A 24,079-nucleotide genomic window follows, 5' to 3' on the forward strand; every position below is an offset into this window, starting at 1 on the left:
GATAAATAAATTGTAAAAAAAAAAAAAAAATGTGCCTTGGCCTGCCCTGCCTGTGAAAAGTGCTGGTGTTGTGCCCGGTCACTTCTGGAGCATCTCCTATGATTCATTTTCTACCCTGACGTTGTTTTTGCTCATGAATAGCAAACAGATATGGATTACTGAATAAAAACGACATCCTAAATTGACACGCCAAGGTGGCTGCTTTGTGTCCTGATACGTTCCTGTCAGTCAATGACAATTGGTAATGTGGCATCAGCAGGTTGTGAACGTAACGCCTCTCTGTTGTTCCCTCAGAGATGTAATTCAATGAGCAGTGAAGTGGTATTTTATCAGGTTTTTTTTTTCTTTTAGATGACTGAGCCTGCTGCTTTACTCACTGTTGCAAAAGTCACAGGATACAAGCGAGCGGTGCGAAAACAACAAGAAGGAGTTATGAATTATGAGAGAGAGATTGTGATCACTTCATACCAAGAGAGTAGGGCTGCACAATTAATCGAATATTGATCGCGATCACGATTTTGGCTTCCCACAATTGAATGGACGTGATCGACTGCGATATTGACGTTTAAAATGCTCCGCTCATAGAAAACTCTGCTGCATAAATGAAGCGTTTCCTAAACTAACAGCTAGAGATGAACCGTCAGTCAGCAGCCGATCGAAGCCGGACGTTTTCAGCAGTCTCATATATCCGATTTTTTACCGCCACCACATGATGGTTTTACGTCGGCACACAGCGGCACAGACGGTAACGTCAGACAAACACACACGCAACATGTCGTTGGTGTGGAAGTTCTTCAGTGTGAGTGAAGAAGACATAAAGCTGCAATTTGTCACAACTGCAAGTCCAAAATAAGCCGTGGAGGAACAACCTTAAAAACATTTGGAACAACTAGCTTAATCAGACACTTATGTAAGGGATAATGTGAAGCGAGCCAGTCATTGTTGTGAAAGAAACCCCGACTCGGAGCGGAGAGCGAAGGGGTTTCTTTCACAACAATGACCCGCTAGCTGTACATTATCCCGCTTATTACACGGCTACTCACTTAAGAAATCAATAATTTGACACAAAAACAGTCCGCCAGAATCCGACATCAGAACTGCGCCCATAGCAACGGTCTGTTATAAAGAAATAACAGACTGCAGAAAACTGTGATTGACCAATCAGAATCAAGTATTCAACAACGCCGGGTAATAATAGATAGTTAATCATTCCCATGATGCTGCTCAGAGTAATCGCGTAAAGTAATCATTGTCTGCCTTTAACAGAAGGTCCATTGAGCTACATTATGGTGTGTTCACTCTGCTCAGTAAAAATGAGTGTTGGGCGACGGTATATTATAACGCTATCATGATGCGTTCAAATGTAATCTTGTAAAATGTAGTTTTTGGCGAGAAACTTGAATAAGTCCAGTTGTTTGAAGGAGATGTTTTCACACCAATATAAAATAGATATTAGAGAGGGAATTATGACCTGTTTAACTTCCTAACACTAGCTCTAGCAGCTTATGATATACATTATAATTATTTCCTATTCATTTGAATTGTGTGTTTTTATGCAAATAACCACTATAGATGACAATAACAAAAAGGGTAACATTTAGAATTTTTGACGGTTACAATGTAGCACAACATGGAAATTAAAGCAATGCTCTGTTTATTTAAATGCAAAATTGCAGTAAAATTATTTTGTCCTTAAAATTGACGAATAATCGTGATTATCATTTTGGCCACAATCGTGCAGCCCTACAAGAGAGATTCATGTACCCACTCGGGCCGCTCTGTCATCGGCATCATCTATGATCACGTGGCTTTCTTTGATCAGTAATCAGTATGATGTGTGTTCTGTATGTCCGTGTTGTAAACTAATTAATGTGATGTGATGAAATCCTCGCTGTGTTCCCCTATAGATGGCTGGGACAAGTTCTCCCACCCCTACACCAAGAAAGAATTCGGCAAGTGGGAGCTGATTATTCCGCCCAAGCATGACAAGTCTCCAGCTGTGGATCATAACACCAGACTCAAGGTAGACAACAGAACATCTTCATGGCTATTGTCACGCCCTCAGTGGGTGTCATCTCGCCGCCGCGGTACGGGGACGTGTCGCTGCAACGTGCGAGGGAGATCCCCTGTCATGTGTGGTGTCTTATGAACCGAATGAAAAACCTGGCATGTCGCCGTCAACAACATGTCACACTCGCAGCGCGCAGGAGGGAGGTGACTGTATGTACACAATCTGCACAGTGGAGGGTAGATACACCTGATGAGACCGACTGATGGCTCTTATTCCAGCTCCTGTCTGCGGCGGGTATCCCTCAGGATATTTGTGCCGTGTTTGTCTGTGCAAAACACGCCACATGATTGGTTTTTAGCCCTAGTAAATAATTCATCAGGGTTAAATGCAAAAGACGCACCTCCCATTATGCATTGTCTCCCAAGCAAACAGCATGGATGAGAAATAATCCTGAAATGAGATGCCAGGCATGGAATGGATGGCATCGCGGCGCCACTCTCCTTGGGACTGGGTCATCGCTGGCACACTCCCGCGCCCCGGACAGGCTGCCCGGCTCCCATTGTCAGCGGAGGTCAGTCTAAGGACGATAAGAAGCAGATGGAAAAGCTGGCACCTGGCCTTTCCTTGTGCACCCCCGCTGCCTGTGAATGGCTGTCTTGCTGTGAGCTCCACTTTAGAATTAGTTCCACAGCACTCCCTCGTGGAAGCACAAGCCTAGCTCCAATCACTCTCATGTAGAGCAGCTTGCCCTTCTATCCCCTTTGTTCAGAGCCCAATTTGTCTCCATAAACAAGCCTTTTGTGGGTACAGTATTTACAATGAGCTCTGTATGTATGCAAGAAGAGAAGTGAAACGGAGGTGTTATTATCAGCGATCAAACGCCCACTTTTTTATCCACACTTAACTTCTCGCATATTACCCGGCTCTTATAGTTGTTTTTCCTGCTCATGCACCCCCTCACCCAGCAGTCAGATTTGCCTTTAATATTCCTAATGCTGGCCAATTTGTCTGAAGGACCACCGCTCTGTCAGGCTTTATGCCAGTCCATTTATCCAACTATCTTTTCCTAATCCTATAAACTGTGAAGCATGTCATAAGGGGAGCCAGGCAGCTAACCCCTAGGTGGCCTGGCCATAATGAAAAAACCCCAGAGGGGGGTCTGGCCAACGGCTCGCAGGCAGGTGGCATTGGAACAGTCATTACTTCACAACAGTAGCCAGAATTAGTTGGGTTCTAATGCCCGTTCCTGCAGGGGACCAAACAGGGCGAGCACATACTGTGGGTAACACTACAGGATCGATTTCTTGGTGGGCTTCTCACGCTGGCTTTCTCCTTTCTTATTTGACTGATGGAGGCAAAGTAACTTTTCAGTTAGATTTCCAAACTATACTTATTTGACCCCCTTCCAATCCTCAATTGCAGACATAATAGATGAGAGGCAAAAGGATAATGATTTAGATTTCCTATTTTTCTAAATTGCTCCCTGGCTCAAATCCCCTCTCAAGATGGGCCAGCGAGTGGCTGTGTTAAAGACCAACAGAGGAGTCGCACAAAAATAAAACACAGGATAATTACCATTGAATCCAGATTCACCACAACAAGTATCCTGGTCAATACCGCAGCCTTTTTTGTCCTGCATCTCCAGTGCTCTCCGGGAGCACAGTATAATAGGTTTAAAGCTGTGAGTTTTGCATTGGAGAGCAGGGGGGTGGTTTTCATGTTGACACGTTGAAAAATGTTTGGTTTATTGGTTGAACAATCTGCACCATCTTTTCTGTGTAATGGATGGGGAGCAACAGCACACTTTTATGATGTGAGCATTTCATGGCTGGAAGATGTAAATAAATGCTGACTTTAAACCCGCATACGTCCGGTCGGTGACAGAAACACGCAGGAGTCACAGAGGAACTTGAAGCCTCTGTTGATTTGTGGCCAGGCCTCTCTAACTACATGACCGTTATTTCTGGCAAATTCTTTTCCCTCTTTTTTGCAATGACGTTTTCACTTTTGCAGCACTTTTTTCCACTTTACATCAGTCTGAATACTATCATTCTTTATTCCTCCTTCTTGTAAGTTTTTAACTGTGATTTCCAGCGCTATTATGTGTACCATGTAGTCTGTACTCTGTCTGCTTATGTGTCCCCTTCCTCTCAGCTTATGTAAAATGTCTGTCGTGTCCCCTCTCTATGTCGTTGTTTAAGTGCCCTTGCTATAACATAACACTCATTTGTCATTTTTTTCCCAGGTGGTAGTTCAAACCAAGGATGGTGAGCGGCTGTACCGGATCTCGCCCTGGGCAAAGTACGTAAACATGGAGGAGAAAGCTGTCGTCCTTGACTGGGTTCACTGGGATCCCCCTCAGCCCTACACTGTAAGTTATTATTGTAATGTTTTATTTAAAAAAAAATAAAAAATCAGTGTTTACTTAATATTTTTTATTTATATTTTTATTGATTTATTTGTCGATTTTTATTTAAAAAGGGGTAATACAAAAAAACAACAATGCAAAAATCTTGGTGAAAATTGGATTTGAAAAAAACCAAACACCAATGTAGTGCAATTGTTCATAAACAGACTAGTATATTTTTATGCCTCCGCGCCGGCGATGGTCGGTTGTCCGTACGTACGTCCGTACATCTTTACGCCCATCCGGTCCATTCTTCAATTGGACCAATTTCTTCAAATTTGGCACAGACGTCCACTTGAACTCAAGGATGAACTGATTAGAATTTGGTTTTCAAAGGTCAAGGTCACCAGGACCTTACAAAACACGTTTTTGGCCATAACTCAAGAATTCATATACTAATTAAGACAATTTCACACAAATGTCTAATATGATCAAATGTTGACATTTTGGATGTAAACTACAACTCAACTGTTTGGCGGAGGCATAAAACCGCGAGGTGGTAATTGTATTTCTTCATGTTTTGTTACTTGAAACATTTCTGAGTTGCCAACAAGAGGACATTGTTTAATGTAAATAGCGATGATGTGTTTTTCTGCAGCAGCAAATGCAACAAAAAAAATAAATAAATAAAAAATAGTTTTTAATTCCACAGAAGGTCAAATTTAGGAGAAAAACAGTTTAAACTGATCAGATTCCTTTCTTTGTGTGAAAACATTGAGGCTTCATTTTAAAAACCTCATCACAACATTCTTGTTTTGAAGGTTAAAAAGATTAAATAGATTAAAAAGAAAATGTTTTATCGAGCTGATCTCCTCCTGTTATGTCACTAGATTGACCGTACGCTGGGTTTGCTCGGTGTCCTTCCATCGCTGCTTTGATTTCTTGCAGCGTGAAACGTTCAGTTCCAGTTGAAATCAGCCTAACATCTCATGTCCACAGCTACTGTGGCCATTCTTAATGTAGGTGCTTGATGCTGAGAGGTGAATATGTCTCAATGCTACTTGACGCCCTCAGCACAAGTGTGCACAAGCAGAACAATGAGAGGCTATTAAAGACCACCTTGCTTTCTTTATCGCAGCGTTTTAATTAGAGGAGCCCTCTCACTGGCAGTACATTCGCTTTATTTACAAGTGGCTCAATCATGTACTTCAAATAGTGGGTTCATAAGGCCTGGTGGGTAGCCATCAGGAAATTTGTTCTACGTATGAAACAAATCCCTTTCCCATTGTGTAACTCAGACAGTGTGAATCATAGATCTGTTAACATTGAATATGTGCAGAACCATTATGTGCCTCATATTGATGCAGAGACCCACAAAACCCACACTGTCTTTGACCTCGCGGCTCATAATTACTCACCAAATATACTGTATTTTTTTGTGTGCGATTTGAAGGAAAAAGTGCTTTCATGATTCTGTCTAATTTTGTTTTCCTCTCCAGCAAGTCCACCCTCGGCCAAAGAAGCCCACGAGCCTGAGAATATACGAGGCCCACGTGGGCATCGCTTCACCTGAGGCGAAGGTCGCCTCATACACCAACTTCACGACCAACGTGCTGCCTCGTATAAAAGACCTGGGTAAGACATGAGATTATTCTCTTCCCTTTTGGCATCCCTCTTATTTCGTTCAGCTACTCAAGTCCGTAAAAAAGTGCACAGCAATCATCCCGCTGTGATCCTCCTCGTCTAAGTGTCAGTGAGAGCTTTTGTTGACTCAACTTGAGAACATTTTGTATCTTCTCCAGCCGAGAGCAGAGAGGAAGCGAAGCATTGAGGTGCCGTTTGTGTATCCCTCCCTACGCATCAAATCAGAGCCAGAGATGTGGTTGGAAAAACACTAGTTGAGGGGTTCGAGAGCCATTCTTTGTAAGTGCCAGTGTCCTGTGCCATCTCTGTCAACACTGGTCCAGCAGCAGTGTTTTCAGTGGCAGGCCTGTTTCTCTCCCTCTGCACACAGCCACATCAGCAAGTCAACATCCTGTTTACTGGCATGACCTGAAGGGATCACTGACCGCTGGACAGTGTTTTGTAAAGAGGGCTCCACAGCACTAGTCACACAGCACACAGCAGTGATGGCTCCAAAACGGATAACTTCTTTCCATTTTGACCTTGACTCCCACAGCCATCTTCCTGCATGCTGTAGTAAAACAAACAGCATATACAGACTTGTATTTCGGGCCAGATGATACCTCCTCACACTTATAGCATCATAAATTGTCACTATTAGTTTGATATCAGTAAATTCAACAGTATTTTCTATACAGCATGATGCTGACTCACTTCTGATTTGTTTGTCCTGATTAATTCAGTACGACCCTCAGAGGTTTGGGGCGTCTGGACTCGACTGTGGGCTTATTGATCGGTTGAAACTCTGGTTAAATGTCACTGGCTGTTGCAGCTCTTCTCAGTTTAACTATGTAGGATTTAGACAATTTATTTATTGAATATTGTCATATGAGTCAACTTGGTAAAAGAGTCACAATGTGTGTATGTCAATGAATTCAGTTTGGCCGAGCCTTACTTACTTGAATATGTATAAACAGAGAGCGTGTTGTTTTTCCATAGGCTACTATTCATTAGGTGACTGTGACTATTAATGCTACTTTAAACATTTTCCTTCAGACGATATTTATCTCATCTTTGTGAAATTAGTAGAGCAGACAGCAGAGTGATAAAAGACTTGAAATGAGCTTGAAATTATGTTTGAATTGGAATTTTGGCAGGATTTAGACTTTTTTTCTCCTATTTTATAAAATAAATAAAGAGGCAAATAACTCTGCTTGAGAAATGGTTTGCAAAATTGAATTAATTCATTATTAATTAAATTGAAAATGTTCAGTACTATTGAGTGTAAGTATGATTTTAGCCTTAACCTGCCTGTTGCAAATTGTATTTATTTTAATTTGCCTTAAAAAATGTTCTACTGTATTTCTAGTTGGTCTCTTGAAAATTCATCAAATACAGCCTAATGGTCCAGTCCAGAGACTCAATTGTAAACACTTACCCTGATGGGTTTTTTTATTTTTTATTTAAAAAATTAGGGCTGTTAATCGATCAAAATATTTAATCGCGATTAATCGCATGATTGTCCATAGTTAATCGTGATTAATCACACATTTTGTATCTGTTCAAAATGTACCTTAAAGGGTGATTTGTTATGTATTTAATACTCTTATCAACATGGGAGTGGACAGATATTCTGCTTTATGCAAATATTTGTATATATTTGTTATTAAACATACAATTAACAACACAAAACAATGACAAATATATTCCAGAAACCCTCACAGGTACTGCATTTAGCATAAAACAATATGCTCAAATCATAACATGGCAAACTGCAGCCCAACAGGCAACAACAGCTGTCAGTGTACTGACTTGACTATGACTCGCACCGACCTGCATGTGATTATCATAAAGTGGGCATGTGTGTAAAGGGGAGACTCGTGGGTACCCATAGAACCCATTTACATTCACATATCTTGAGGTCAGAGGTCAAGGGACCCCTTTGAAAATGGCCATGACAGTTTTTACTAGCGTTATTTAACCTCCTTTTACGACAAGCTAGTATGACATGATTGGTACCAATGGATTCCTTAGATTTTCTAGTTTCATATGATGCCTGCTGCAACCTCCGATAGATCGATTGGGGTAATTGCGTTAAAGAATTCAGTGGCGTTAAAACAAATTTGCTTTAACGTGTTATTATGACGTTAACTTTGCCAGCCCTAATGTAAACATGCTCTAGTAGAAACCCAAAATACAAGTATGAACCTGAATGAGCAGGATATGTCTCCCTTTAACATTTAATTTTCAACAATGAATTTTGAACAAATGCTACATCTTTTAACCTTCATTACTCCATTTCAGGACAGGAGGATGGTGTCCATATTGCTGCTATGATTAGCTATGATGAAGATTAGTTGTACTCTAAAGAAATATCAATAAATGTGCTTTGACTTGTGACCAGCGTCTCGCGTGTTCTCATTACACGTGTGACTCATTAACTGCGATGTGCGATTCATTTTCATAATAACGCGAATTATAATAAAGAGCTAGATTCAAACTGACTTTAACCTTAATGAACAGATCCCTGTCTTGGTTTGCAGTTCAGCTCAGATGAGATGTGGCATTATTTTTGCATTCAAATGCAGCCTGCTGCACTGACATTATTAAAAGGCACAGATATGACTGGCACAGCGAACCAGGAGCAATCAGATAAATGCTGCTTCCTTGCTTGTGTCATCCTGTTTAGTGGGAAAGGAAACTGCCAGAGTAAATGCTGTCAAAGAATCTACCTGCAGCAGCTGAGGGAATCTGCACAATAGGATCCTTCAGGAGGCTAAACTCCAGCGTCTCTAGTGACGACTGCCTTTGCCTGCCATTTCATTTTCTTGACTGTGGAGAGAGTGTATATATAAATATAAAAAAGAGAAACTTCCTCTCACCCCAGTGCTTTGTCACAACCCTTCAGAAGCCAAAGTTTTTTTTCTCTCTCTCTCTCTCTCTCTCTCTCTCTCTCTCTCTCTCTCTCTCTCTCTCTCTCTCGCTCTCTCTCTCTCTCTCTCGCTCTCTCTCGCTCTCTCTCTCTCTCTCTCTCTCTCTCTCTCTCTCTCTCTCTCTCTCGCTCTCTCTCTCTCTCTCTCGCTCTCTCTCTCTAGCCTGAAAAGAAGCTGCGATATAAATAAATAAATGTGCTCCACACAACAGTGAAAAACCGCAGGGCCTCCCTCTGGAGTGCTCAGTGGCAGTTTAAAAGCCTGTTGTTCTCTTATTCATAGAAGCCGTTTCCGTACGTCGTTTTGAAATGTTGTACATGACCTCCTGACTCTGATAGCTGGTGTTTCCCTGTAGCCGCAGCTTGTCTTTAGGATGCCAGAGCTTGTGTCACAAAGGAAATGCCTGGAGCTCACATATACAGTATGACTGACACGGGTCAAATAGTATTGAGTCCTAATGTTCCCACATGCTCGCTGTACCACATTAATGCAGCACAAACACATCACAACAGTAGAGACTATTTCAGATGAACGTTTTCAGTATTCAAAAACTTGTTTTATCCTCTTTGGTCCAACCAGCCCCACACATCAATAAGAGATATTAACATTTTTAATTGATGTTTGGAATGATGATCTAAGCAGTTGGTGTTATATTAAGAGGAATCGTAAGAAAAGAGGAGATGACAAGAATATTATTCCCTCCAGTTACTGCAGGAAAATGAGTTTATCCAAATAGACAGGATGAAATGCTCTCAGTAAAGAAGCAGCAGTATGTCAGGATGCATTGTATCATGCTGTCATACATATTAAAACACGTTTTTCTGATAATACATAATTTAGTGGTTTACCCATGGCTAATATCTGAAGTATATACATCAGTTAGACCAGGGGTAGGCAACCTTAAGGTGGCATGCAGTAGTAGTAGGGTGCTCTTTCATCCGCATGCCAAATTTCTGTCTTCACAGCCATTGGCAGTTGCGCTGCCTGTTATTCACGGTAGTTTGATAATTTTTTTTCCCCACCCACATTCTGCGAAGACCCGCCCTACTCTGCCTCTGTCTGGCTAGTACTCGTTGCCTTCTTCGCAGAATTTGCGAAGTTTATTGCTGATGAACAAGATTGATGGAAAGTTGGTAGGGATAATGATTTCAGCTCAGATGTGGATGTTTTCACAAGGATGGCAGCCTTTGTGTATAATGCTATCATATATAATTTCAATATCCTGATTATGGGAGAAACATTTTTTTTTTTTAAATGTTCCTATGCCTATATGGATGGAATAAAATTACAGATCCGTTGGAGATTCAAATTTAGATGTGGTGTCATAATTAAATTTAATGTTGATATGGCACACTGTTTAACATGAAAATGTATCACATCATCAAGGTTGCCGACCGCTGAGTTAGACAAAGTTAGTTCAATAATCTGGAAGGAAAGCCTTGAACACATGAAGAGTCTTTTCTGAAATAGCTTTTGTCCCTCTGTGTGCAGGTTACAACTGTATTCAGCTGATGGCGATCATGGAGCATGCCTACTATGCCAGCTTTGGATATCAGATTACGAGCTTCTTTGCTGCTTCCAGGTAAATGCTTGTCAATTTCAGAGTGTGATACAAAATATGTATTTTGTAAATAAACCTAACCCTTGATTGCAAAGCTGTCATGTTGAAAAAAACAAACAATGCAAAGCATTTAAAGTGATAATCTCTGTGGTTTTCATTATAAAAAACGCCTTCATTCAGCTCCTTCAGTCCTCGTTTTTTCAGCATTATGCTGCATTCACATGGAATCAGGTAGAAGGGAGACGGCAAACCGGATATCATGACGCAAGCAGGACGTTAAAATAAGTTGAGGCTGGCAGAGAATACCGGCAACTGTAACAGTAGATGGCATTGCCGTTGTAATATTTAAACTTTTTGCCGTCCTCCATGATGGAATTTAAAACCGAATGTTATGTAGATTCCTCACACTGGAAAAATATGTTTAAAGGTCCCATATTATAAAAAGTGAGATTTTCATGTTTTTTTTTATTATAAAGTAGGCTTAAGTCCTATATAAATACTGTGAAAGTATCGAAACGCTCTATCCACAGGGAAATACACACACAGCCCGTATTCAGAAATTCTTCATTTGAAACAAGCTGTCAGGATTTTTGTCCATTTGTGATGTCACAAATATACAATATTTAGACCATTACACAGTTTTAAACGTAAACAATCTAAATGCGTCCCAGTTTATTCCTGGTTTCAGTGTATGGGAATAACATCTACTGACAGGAAGTACACATGGACCAAAGCTGTTGCCTAGCAACACAATTCTGTTGCAATCCCATCGCAATTCCATTGAAATGTGCTAAAACGGAGCATTTAAGACAGAGGATAAATACAGGCATATTCAGGCAGGCAGTGTGAGGAAAATAAAAGTGTTTTTTTAACATTACAGCGTGTAAACATGTCCTAGTAGAAACACAAAATACAAGTATGATCCTGAAAATGAGTATAATATGGGACCTTTAAATTTGCAATATAATATTACGGGAAAGCTGCATTTTATTGCTGCAGGCACTGCTAGAATAATTCCATAAAATGTATTTTATCCCATCACCATAGCAACATACCGTCATGCATGTTTCGTTTTACCGTCCTGCCATTCCGTCCGACTGTTTGTTTGTTTTTCCCTGTGCCGTCCAGAAGGTGTTGTCCGTCCGCCATCTGCCGTCTGTCTGATTCCAAGTGAACGCAGCATTAGTCATTCAATTTATTTGCATTCTGTAATTACCCGTGTGTATTGTAGTTTTTCATTGCTAGTGGCGGAGTCCGCCATCCCTGCGCTGGAATCAAGTGATTCAGAAGAAATGATGCATGCACATATTGAAAGTGATGAAGCCAGTCTGCATTTCACGTTATGTGGAAGGCAACATTCAATCATGAGTTTAATATCACCATGCCAGAACTAGACATTGTTTACGGTCTTCTTTAGTCTGCTTTATTGATACAACATGATGCTATGAATCCTTTCAGCTCAACCAGGACTGAAATCTTAAAGATTATAACTGAAAGGCATATTTTTTATTTGCAGTGTGTCACATGTCGCTTACACCACTTTGCCTGTCACTTGCAGTATCTGCCCTTTTAATATGAATAGTTTTAGAGAAGTTGGTGTTTATTTGGAGGGTTGAATGAGTAACTTCACACCAAGGTTAGGAAGTCTGACACCAGCAATAATCTCTCTGTAAATACATTTGCTGTTAATCCAGAGAGTGGAGGGAGTCTGAGATAAAGGTGGACTAGTCGCACTATTTATCTTCTCTCAGAGATGCCTCCTAGAGTAGAGCCTAAACCCAAAGTGTAATGTATATAGTGTAATTTCACCCATGATCGATCTCTCAGTGTCATTTAAAACCTGAGCGGTCGAATACCGGGAAGCGGGGTAATGCTGCCGCTATGTGTCCTGTTTTGCAAGGAAGCTGATGTAATGATAGCTGGAAGGACAGACGGGACGTTATTGGACAATATGAAGAGTGCACACAAAGATATGTGTTTCTATATGGAGGTGTGTGTATATACATTCATACAGTTACTCTGTGGAGTGTTCTGTCAGTTAAACAGTGTCCTCTTTATGACCTTTTAAATGGTATTAAAGGAGTGTAGACGTGTTATAATATACTAAATCTACCCACTGACTAAATTCTACAGTGTTTTTAGAATGGATGATCTTTAGACAAATGATCTGAGAAGGAGATTATGTTTGTGAAATAGTATACTGCTCAATAGCCTTGTGGTTATTGGAATCACAAACAACAACATTGTAATGCAAATATAAATTCAGCGTGTGCCCTTGGACTTCCTCTTAAATTGTAGGCCTGTTGTCACTGTGATGCTAATTTAAGGACAAAAAATGCAAAGCTAAGGACATTTTTATTCATGGTCATCACCTTGCACTAGTCACAGACCAGGTTTATTTTTGGGGGAGGGGAGGAGGTTAAGGTCTGGTATTTGGGTTGGGCATTAGAAATAGACTGGGAGGACAGTTGGTCCATTCTACCTCTAAGTGGCGTGTTGAAATTAAAAGCAACACGGCACACAGCCGCCACGCGCTCCTGACGTTGATAGTGTGTCCACCACTAAGGTCATTTTGACATTAGGACTTAATTTTCTAGTTGTGTGGTTGCAGATTGCAACTGAGTACCCCTCCACTCACTCCTCCCTTTCCAAGACTGCAGTAGCGTGAGCCGGCGAGTACAAAACTATGGCAACGCGGTTCGCCTCGCTCAGAGGCCGTCCTTACCTTAATAACACTACTACGTAAAAACACGAAAGGCTCTCTATAGAGCCGTTGTTTGGTTTGTCCGTTCTGGGCTACTGTAGCAACATGGCGGTGCAACATGACGGACTCTGTGAAGAGGACCCGCTCCCAATGTAGATATGAAGGGCTCATTCTAAGCTAACGCAAACACGATTCTTAGTTTCAGGTGAATCATGAAAACACAGTTATGAATATAATATTCCATTTCTGCTAATAGATCCCCCCAAAATCCTACACAGTGTTCCTTTTAAGTTTAGACCATTAAATAGTAAGGGTTTAGGACTAATACGTGTGTGTGTGTGTGTGTGTGTGTGTGTGTGTGTGTGTGTGTGTGTGTGTGTGTGTGTGTGTGTGTGTGTGTGTGTGTGTGTGTGTGTGTGTGTGTGTGTGTGTGTGTGTGTGTGTGTGTGTGTGTGTGTGTGTGTGTGTGTGTGTGTGTGTGTGTGTGTTTATAGTCGGTACGGTACCCCGGATGAGCTGAAGGAGATGATAGACGTGGCTCATTCGATGGGCATCGTGGTGCTGCTGGATGTCGTTCACAGCCACGCCTCCCAGAACGTCGAGGACGGCCTGAACCGCTTCGACGGCTCCGACTCCTGCTTCTTCCACTCTCCACCCAGAGGGGAGCACAAGCAGTGGGGCAGCCGCCTCTTCAACTACTCCAGGTACCAACTGTTAAGTCCTGTACCTCATCTTCCTGTTTGTATAAATGCATCACTCTGCAGTGTACTGTATGTGTGGATCTGGCTCACATGCATAGATTGAAAGGATGTATTTTTAAAGAAATTAAAATATGTTTATCGATTGAACGAGAAATCTTCTCATGCTGCCACCTACAGTACCTCAAGGATCATTTGTTGTCATTGTACATCACACGGTTGCACAATGAAATGCATTTGTTGTCCCTTTATGGTACATAAGAAAAACAAAAATCAAATCAAAAGAGTATTTTATGGTGGAGTGTGGAGGATGAGTTGATGAGTCTCGCAGCCTGAGGAGAGAAGCTGCTCTGTAGTCTGGTGGTATGGCAGCAGATACTTGTCTATCGCTTGCCAGACGGCAGCAGGGTGAACAGGCTGTGGCTGGGCTGGGTATAAACAACACAAACTGTTTCCTTTTAGCATCAAGTTTTAGCGTTGAGATTATTGGCATCAAAATATTGTGCGATGATGAACAACATATTTGTGCATTGATGGTTAAAACATGAAGTCAAGTCATACATGTTTACCTTTGGAAAACAGGGCTGATAAATGAGCACTATAGTTTTTGGGGGTTCTGAATTGAAAGGAAAAATGTAAAAGAGACTGATAAATGAGGCCAAATGGGAGCTGACATAGCACTCTTTATATTTCCTCAGACTATCTGATGCAGCGTGATGTGTTGAAGGTCAAAAGCAAGACATGATCTCAAAATGACAGATTACATCTCTCACCAAAACGGCCTGTTTCACCGTTAATCTGATATTCCTACGGCGTAGAACGGCCCATTAATGGTGAATGTAAGTTTCCTCAAATGCTCTTGATTTTACCCTTTCCACATTTAGCCAGACAGGTGTTGAATTTTAATGCATTATGAGTAATGATTTGAGGTTACAGCGTTGGCAGGTTTTTGGTAACGTTCATATATTCGGCTAATTGCAAAAGTGTCGAGGAAGAACATGAAAGGTCTTAAGTTGACATGCTGTGCTGGTGCTTAGCGAACACCAAAACTCTTGCTTGGTGTTGTTGTAGGCCCTGTTAATTAAGTGTCTCTCCTCTCGCCTCTGTATCCGGAAAATGATCCCAGCGCACATTAAAGAGGAACAGGCACCGACGAGTCTATCAAATGCTTTTTTTGAACTCGCTTTTAATAAGTGTACGTCCGTGTGCAGCGGTTTCCAATACATTATACAATGTTTAGTGTCAGGCATGGGGGCTATAATAAGAGAACAAGGTTCTTCTTTCATTACTTATTGAACTCTCCTCATATCCGGAGCACTCATTAGACACGGTGCAGACATATGCCGCGGCTGGGAGGCATATGAGGAGTCATTTGTAAAAGCCCAAAGGAGCTCGGCAATGTCACAGCCGGTTCATTTGTCTTCTCTGCCTCTCACAGGTTGTTTGGACGTGTCGTTTGTGTCAAGCTTTTCTGCTGCTCCCTTTGGAAGGAAATGAACCTCAAAGGCAAGCCGTGATCCCGGTGTGAAACACGGGGCTGTTTTTAATCAAGCAGCGCCGCTATCAGCCATCACACTCCGACCATGATGTTCTTATTAGGTTGACAGAAGCTGACTGATACCGGCTATCGGAGCAAAGATATATTTTCCCCGTCGCTGCCTCTTCGGCTCCGATTCCACTTCTGCATCTTTATCAAAGAGCACTTCTTAGTTTGTTTCTCTTCAACTTTTGCTCATAAAGCATTCAGCTCAGTCTGAATGCTGTTTAGATAGATGCCTGCTATCTAATTGTTAACTTGAGTCAAACGCGTCTGCGTCTGAGGACGCACACATGCTGCAGACGGCTGCCCTTGCTGCTGACACTTCCGCTGGTGTGTGTCAGGAGGTTGTTGGCATCTCTTTATTGAAAGCAGCTTGTACTTCTGTTTACTTAATAGTTCAATCATATGAATACCGGTAGTTTGAGTATAATGGAGGGAAAGGTGCTTTGAGCTGAAACGTTCCAAATGCCCTTGAAGCATCAAAGGATTATTTTTCTTATATATCAGCTGACCTGATCTGATAAAGACTTTTTTAAACTGTGAAACTTCTTTATTTGGAGTGATGGACTGAACATTCTCACTGTTCTCAATGTGATAAGCAGAAACAAACGAGGAGATATCCGCGTTATTTGTAAGCCGCTGTTTCCTTCATAAACCTTTTCAAAGACGGGGAAAGTCACCTTGAGACGGTGACCGAGTGAATGGAGCCCAGTGGTTGGGCGTGTAGGGGGCTGGCAGCCGGAGAAGCCAAGCCTTTTTCTGCAGATCAGGGCCTTCAGATGTGAGAGTTCTAAGAAGCTTGATGTGGGCTTGTTCTGTAATCCCCCTACCTCTCTCAGGATCATTTGCATCCATTTTTCATCAATCTTTGTGTGAATTCTTAAGATATGAAAACTAGGCCCAGGGCCAGGCTTTTGAAAAACTCTTTTTAACTCTTCTCCGTGCTCTCACGCTGAGACATCGGCCCCGTGTTTGAGGACCAAGGAGCAATAATTCTTTCTTTGACAAGATTATTCTACGCGTGTCTTTTTTTTTTATTGCGTTCAAATAATTGTTAATGATGTGTGCATGGGGCAATATAAATAGTGAATATTTCTGTGCCTCTGTGCCGCCGTTGATCCTAAATGAATGAGGACAAAAGATAGCTTCTAGACATTCACTGAATGAGATTAGCACTGCTCGGGTTGTAAGTATATTCTACAGCATGAGAGCTCATGTAATGTAGGTTCTCTGATGTATAATATAGTGATAAATCCATTGATCAGCATATGTCTTTTTTTAATCCATGTACTGTCACTTCCATGAAAATCATCTTATAGGTTTCATCACTACGAGCTACTGTCATGTATAATATTTCAGTCTTTGTTCCACAGCACACTTACACAGGCCTTTTTTGTTTTTAAGGAGAACAAATTATGGAACAGATCTTTTTTTCCTAAGCCTGACTTTTGACAGTGTGAGATCTGTTTCCATCTTCATTACAGCTAAACAGCCTTTAAATTGTGAAATTCTAAAATAACACAACTGTACACAAGGGAAGACATGTAGGGAAGCATCCTGCTGAGAAATGACAGGTTTTTATTTTAAAGAAACAGAGCAGAAACCATCACGAAAGAAACTCCAAAAATCCATCTCTACCTCCCTGTGGAGCATTTCTGTTTTTACATACTTGGGCCAACTTTGGGCTACTGTCTGATCAATCGATAAACTCACACTTGAAATGTCAACTCAGTCCAAATTTCAGTATTTAGTACCCATGAGTTATTTCCCCCTGGCCCATCAAGTCACACAGCGAGGGGGAAAAGCTGTTTTTCCCCTCTGGTGAGCTCCGGCTAATGAGCTCAGCTCAGCTGTAGGTGTGCGTGGTGGCTGGGTGGAGCTGCCTGTAGTGCTTCCAGTAGGTGCTGGATGGAGCCAGTGGGTGGGAACATAGCAGCTCTGCACCGTCATGCCCCTCAGCCCCTTCAAACTATACCAGGAAAGTACCATGGCACTAATAAGTGCAGTCAGTTTTCATGTGAAATGAAATGTATAATCTACCTTTTTAAATACACATTTTATAGTATGTAGATTGCAGAGAAAATACATTTCTAGGTGTTAACAGAAAATGTATTTACTGTTTTATTCAGTTATTTAATAAAGGAACAGTGTGTAACATTTCAGGGGATCTAAATGGAATATAATATTCATAACTATGTTTTCATTAGTGTATGAGACCTTCATATCTACATAGGGAGCGGGTCCTCTTCACGGAGTCTGCCATGCTACTCCGCCACATTTCTACAGTAGCCCAGAACGGAGAGAGCCTTTCATGTTTTTACGTTACTTAAAGGTCACCGTAGTTCTCCGACACGCTTATGAAACTGTGCTAACGTGAGTCGCAGAGTGCTAAACCGTGGTACCGCCAGCCGCCGTCTCCATAGCTGCAAAAGTAGTGTTATTATGGTAAGGATGACCTCTGAGTGAGGCCAATGACGTCACTACGGTTTGTCACTCGGTGACTCACGTTACCGTAGTCTTGGAAAGGGAGGAGTGAGTGTAGGGGTATTCAGTTGGTTGCAATCTGCAACCATACCACTAGATGCCACCAAATCCTACACACTGTACCTTTAAGAGCCAAAGTTGAGTCATTCATTTACTCATTCAGAGTCAATTTTGCTCTTTCACATGATACTTACTAAGAGATGAGTATTTATTTAGTATTAAAATTCGGGCTGTCAGTCAATTAAAATATTTAATTGCGATTAATCGCAAATTAATCACACATTTTTTATCTGTTCAAATGTACCTTATAAGGAGATTTTTCAAGTATTTAATATTCTTATCAACATGGGAGTGGGCAAATATGCTGCTTTATGCAAATGTATGTATATATTTATTATTGGACACCAATTAACGACACCAAACAATGACAGATATTGTCCAGAAACCCTCACAGGTACTGCATTTAGCATAAAAAAATATGCTCAAATCATAACATGGCAAACTGCAGCCCAACAGGCAACAACAGCTGTCAGTGTGTCAGTGTGCTGACTTGACTATGACTTGCCCCAAACTGCATGAGATTATCATAAAGTGGGCATGTCTGTAAAGGGGAGACTCGTGGGTACCCATAGAACCCATTTTCATTCACATATCTTGAGGTCAGAGGTCAAGGGACCCCTTTTGAAAATGGCCATGATAGTTTTTCCTCGCCAAATTTTAGCGTAACTTTGAAGCGTTATTTAGCCTCATTTGCTTAGTATGACATGGTTGGTACCAATCGATGAAGACAAAATAGAAAATAGCAGCGAGCACGTCTCCAAATCCTGAACAGTATCGGATGCTAGGTAGTGGTAAGAACAGAATACCAGGCCAGTTTTGTAACTGGCCTGGTATTCTAATACTAACCAATATGTTAGGAAATGGTGTCTGCTGGCCCACCTCTTTTTGTAATTAACCAATGCCAAGTGGTTAGCGCATCGTAACACATGTCGGTAATGTTTTCCAGCCAGGTAGGTATAATCGCTAGCTATAATATACACGATTTCTTTGCCAGAGTGGTCATAGCATTTAAATAAGTTGAGTGATCATTCCTGAGAACATTCACCTTCAGAGATATATCCTGCCACTACTACAATATGGTCCACTGGAGAGAACTCCAATGGGGCACGATTGGCCTGCCACACTGCAATTTAATTCTGAAAGCAGCAAGTACAAGGTGATGCTAATTACAGGTTGCCGAACATACAAACAGTCTCACAGGCGGCAGAGTATCCCTCCCAGGATGCCAGGCAAAAGCAGCTAGCTGCCAGGAAGCCTAAACAATGCCAGACAAATGGCAGATATCTGACACAAAGCACAGCAATACAGGGACAGTCTGTCAGGCAGCTAGATGAGAGTTTACCCTGCGAGGCAGCCAGCATCACCAGACTGCCTGGAGGGCTGCTTAACAATGTGGTACCAAGTATAAAGACGTGTCTGTTACACGTGTCCAGCACAGAGCACACATTTAGCATTTTAAGACGCGCACATTGCTGATTGACTAATTGTTTTACTGGACGTGTTTGATGAAAGAATCTGACGACTAAACATGATTCGAATGTAGTCACAAAAGTAAAAAATATCAGGCAACATCAGCATGTCATATCCTTCAGGAATCTGCGGTGCATATGTGTATTTAATGTACCGACAAGCTGGGTGAATAATTCCATGATTGAATAAATAAATAAATCAAGCCTCAACCCAAGAAATATGAATTTATTGCAGGTGTCACTCCTGTCAATTCCTCTGTCCTGGACGCGTTAATGGCTTCAGGGATTGGGGAAAAGTTTGAAATGCGTCAAATGAGCCACCTTATTTGTCCTTTTTGGTCCAACAAATGCACGCCATCCATCAGGCTGTCGAGCGTCGTTGTTTGAGCATCACACTTCCTCGTGGAATGACCTGTCAGCTTCTTAAATTTATTTGGTCTTATCTGCGGCTTACCTGTGATGTTGTGAAAACAGGGACTTAAATCTTTCTCTCCGCCGTGATGACAAGTTGCCTTGACCCCCTTATGCAAAATTGAAGAAGCACGACATGTTTCGATATCTGCTCTGCTTGCAGCCGAACACAAATACCACAATATGGGTCGCAGTCATGTTCGGCCGGAGGAGGAAATAAGCTCTGATAAGGAGCAACTAAGCATGAAGCTGATTCTGTTGTTTGAATTGACTTGTAGCGACGTTTGTAGCGGTGTGTTCTCGCAGGTAAAACAACAACACACATGATAGATGACCTTATCGTACTCTACAAGCAGCAATATTAGAGCTTTAGTCTATTAGTGCTCCCTAAGCAGGTTTCACTGTCATTGCTGAGCTTTAGCATGAGGACAGTGTAATATGCAATTTGCTTTTGTATTAACACCACAGGCCGAGTGATAACTTCATTGAACTGCATAGATAAGCGGCATACTGCATCGGTTATAGAGATCTAACTTTCCCACTGTAATTGGACCTGATGATGAATGGCATTGTGGGTCCTAATGTGGCAGTATGGTTTCATCTCGGGCCTCTGGCTCTCACTGGCTATTATCTCCATCCCGTGAGGATACATTGTGTCTGAGCCTTTGTTGGCTCTGCGCAGTGGAGTGGAGGACCTAATCTATTTATCACAGGGTCTGCGTGACCACCCAGCCAGGCTGCTATATCGGATCATACCGGGCTCCCTTGTGCTCTTCCTCAAGGGAAGGAGGGAAGCGCCGATGTAACATGCGGCTTCACACCTGTCAAACAGTGCTGAGGTTGGTCATCCCGGAGGAATGGAGCACAGAAGGCAACGCATTTAAATGTATTTTTGTGTCATGGCCAAAAATATCTGGGATGTTGCCGTAGAGGATGCGATCCTCGGCATTTAGTACCGGAGCATTCAGGGGATGAGTCAATTAAAAGGGGAGGTGTTATTGAGAAGAAGAATTCAAAGTCTAGTGTTTGGATGGATTTTTGGACTTTGAGATGTTATTGAAGTGTTGTCGAAGCGTGAATCTGGGACTCCTTGCCGCTTCAACGACTTTCTGACATGATGAAATTGCATCATTGAAGCAAAACATGTTGAACCGCCCCGCAGTGTGTGGCGTCGCAACTGAAAAAAAAAAAGAAATTCAATGTCTAACTTTTCTAATTCAGGGTCTGAATCAGGTTTGTGTTTTTGTTTTTAGTGCATTTAATGAACATAATTTCCCACAAGCCCCAGACCATTGCAAGTAAGACTTCACCGCTTGGACATGTTAGGTTATCCTCTAGTGTTTTGTATGCTGTTGTTTTTTAGAATTCTTTTTTCTTTCTTTTTTTTTATTTTGTATCAGAGGTGTGGACTCAAGTCACATGGGTTGGACTCGAGTTGATGACTTTGACTCGACAAAATAGAAAGACTTACAACTCGACTGAGACTTTAACACCTTGTTGCCTTTTGACTTGAAAATACTTGATACCTTCCCCCAAGCCCAAATCTTAAAAAGTGTGTTATTTAAAAAGTGACGAAGACGATCAACTGCCCGGTACCGGAGGTAACGCTGACAGCGTTTGAGATGTTGGTTTATTTACTTTTTAAAAGATCTTTTATAGATTTGTTTTGGAAGATGATTTACTCATGGGGGGAAATAAATGAACTGAACTGAACAAACTGAATTTCTATCTTTTGTTGTTTATCGCTAAAAAGCTGTGTTTTTTGTAGAACACTGGACTCTTTATTTTTGATGAATATTATTGGGACTTGCATTTGATTATCTTACACTTAATTCCCCAGATCTACTTTGTCCGAACCAATCTGACAGCATCCAATTAAGTTGCAGGAGAAAAACCATGAAGAACTAACTTTACTGAGTGCCAGTTGTCGCCAGTTACTCTGATGTTAAAATGACATTACATTTGGTGAAGAGTGCATTATGACTTGTTTAGGACTCCAAACTCACTTGGGACTTGACTCAGGACTTGAGTGCAAAGACTTGAGACTTACTTGTGACTTGGTCCCACCTTTGCTTTTTATTTATTGACTAAATTAAACCGTACATGAACTTTGTTCTCCAAGATACAAAATCATTGCATCATACAATATCAATGAATAAGACAAAGAATATGCCGTAACATTATCATCATATTTAATCCAAAAGCAATACTTTTATGTGATCTTTAAATTGTTGACGAATTAATTGACTTTGTAGAAATCATGAAGGGTCCAGTTAATAATAGCAAGTGGTGCTGTAGATAGAGCCAGGACATTGGCTCTGTAGGGTATGGAAGGGAGGGGGGCAGGGCCTGCAGTTCTGACAGCCACTTCATAGACATACTGTACCATAAATACCAACTTCTCACAAAAATAGAAAATAGCTTTCTAGGTATGGTCACATCCAGGTACATATCAGAGTGTACAGAGAGCATCTGAGTGGTGAATTTCAGCCTAAGCAGAGACAGCAGCTCACATGTAATCAGTGGCATGGATGTGTCATTCGCCTCACATCCACTGAGTTTTACTGCTGCTTTCCAGCATGCCATCCATGTGTACAGTGTTTTCATTTGGTGCTCATTACGCACACCGCGTAGAGGCAACCAAATCTTGAGTTTTAACTGACGTTTCCATGGCAACACGCCACTGAATGGGAAGAGGTGAGGTTGCGTAGTGTACTTTGCCTTGAGTGGCTGCTCAGATCCAGATGACTCTCCCATCGCTCAGTCGGGAAACGGGGGCCGGGGCCGTTTATGGAATCCACCTCCTCCAGCCTCCACCAACATAGTCCAGCCAACAGGTGCAGAGAATGTTTGCATGCTTTGTAGTAACACCATGGGCAAACAAAGCCCAGTCGCAAGTTACACTTTCATATTCAGATAGTTTGTTGGCTTCACACATTTTTTTTCTGGAGTATTCGCCCTCTCGCTTGTAGGACAGAGGAGCTGGTCATACGTTGGAAGATGGAAGCCAAAGCTAGTAGAAGCGTATGATTTATTTCATCCTCCGGACAGGGAACTCAATTCCCCCTGCATGGTGTTTGTTTACCCAAGTGTAGCATGAAATCCTATCAGTCCAAATACGCGGGGATGGGCCCGGCTATGCTAAACGCTTGCCCAGTGGTCATGCAAGTGGTCTGATGGAAATCGGAAAACTTTGCTGTGAACTGTAAGCCCCTGATTTCTCATCCTGACAAGCGGATACGTGAAAGACGGCGTCTCCTCTACGGCGTAGTTAATGAAAACACCATCTCCTGTCACTGACACTCCATCTCCTACATAATGGAGCTTTGGTTATCAATATGTGAATGTCCTGTAGCGGTGAAAATTAATCTCTGGTGCCTAAAGTGCATGATGAGATGTGTGAATAATTCACAGCTTCTTGTTTATCTGACCTTGAATGTGTGTGTGTGTGTGTGTGTGTGTTTGTGTGTTTTGCTAGCTGGGAAGTGCTGCGGTTCCTGCTGTCAAACCTGCGCTGGTGGATGGAGGAGTACAGCTTTGACGGCTTCAGATTTGACGGTGTTACCTCTATGCTGTACCATCACCATGGCATCGGTAAGGCTGGTCTGTGTGCATCTCGTATTTCAGTGTGTGTAAAGCATGTCATCCTCCCCTCCTTTGAAACCCACAGTGCAGTCAGTATGCACCACAGACTCCACAAGCTTAAAGGATAATAAGGCCAATAGGAGTTTAGTTGAGAAGTCTGACTGATCCCAGCCATCATGTGGTGGAATTTCTCATCAAAAAAGTTTTTTTTCTTCTTTTAAACACACAAGGCCACAATAGTGTAAGTGTTCGCTAACGAATTAACCTGAACATGAAAATGTTCAAAAGGCTCGGGATAAAAAAACATTTCCCAAATGATGTTTTATAAATAAATAGCTGAGTGAAACAGTAAAAAGTTAAGTACTCACAGGGGAGACCTGCCTGATTGAAAACATGTTCCTCTACACGATTTCAAATGAGGTCAACCTTCTGACTGAAGTGTTTAATTTCACATGCTACAATGTTGTCTGATTGGATGGATTTTAGCAGTTATTCAGTGAGGAGAGACAATTAAATCAAGCAATGATTTCATGCTTTTCAGTGGATCAACAGTTGTTAAGAAACAACGACTACGTTTACATGCGGGTTTTGCTCTTATTCTGAAAAGGACAATTTTCTTACTAAGCTGTTTACATGACTAATAAAAATTAATT

General features: G+C 41.6%; 1 protein-coding gene across 1 annotated transcript in view; it reads left to right on the top strand.

Moving 5' to 3' along the window:
- gbe1b (glucan (1,4-alpha-), branching enzyme 1b) overlaps positions 1-24,079 on the top strand; it is a 99,344-nt gene that overhangs the window by 16,201 nt on the left and 59,064 nt on the right. The window contains exons 3-8 of the mRNA XM_074640381.1: positions 1,908-2,023; positions 4,257-4,382; positions 5,858-5,993; positions 10,406-10,496; positions 13,674-13,883; positions 23,320-23,435. Of these exons, the coding sequence (XP_074496482.1) occupies positions 1,908-2,023; positions 4,257-4,382; positions 5,858-5,993; positions 10,406-10,496; positions 13,674-13,883; positions 23,320-23,435 (795 nt within the window). The remainder of the gene's footprint in view (positions 1-1,907; positions 2,024-4,256; positions 4,383-5,857; positions 5,994-10,405; positions 10,497-13,673; positions 13,884-23,319; positions 23,436-24,079) is intronic.

The sequence above is a fragment of the Sebastes fasciatus genome, chromosome 7 (assembly GCF_043250625.1).
Source record: "Sebastes fasciatus isolate fSebFas1 chromosome 7, fSebFas1.pri, whole genome shotgun sequence".
Lineage (NCBI taxonomy): Eukaryota > Metazoa > Chordata > Actinopteri > Perciformes > Sebastidae > Sebastes > Sebastes fasciatus.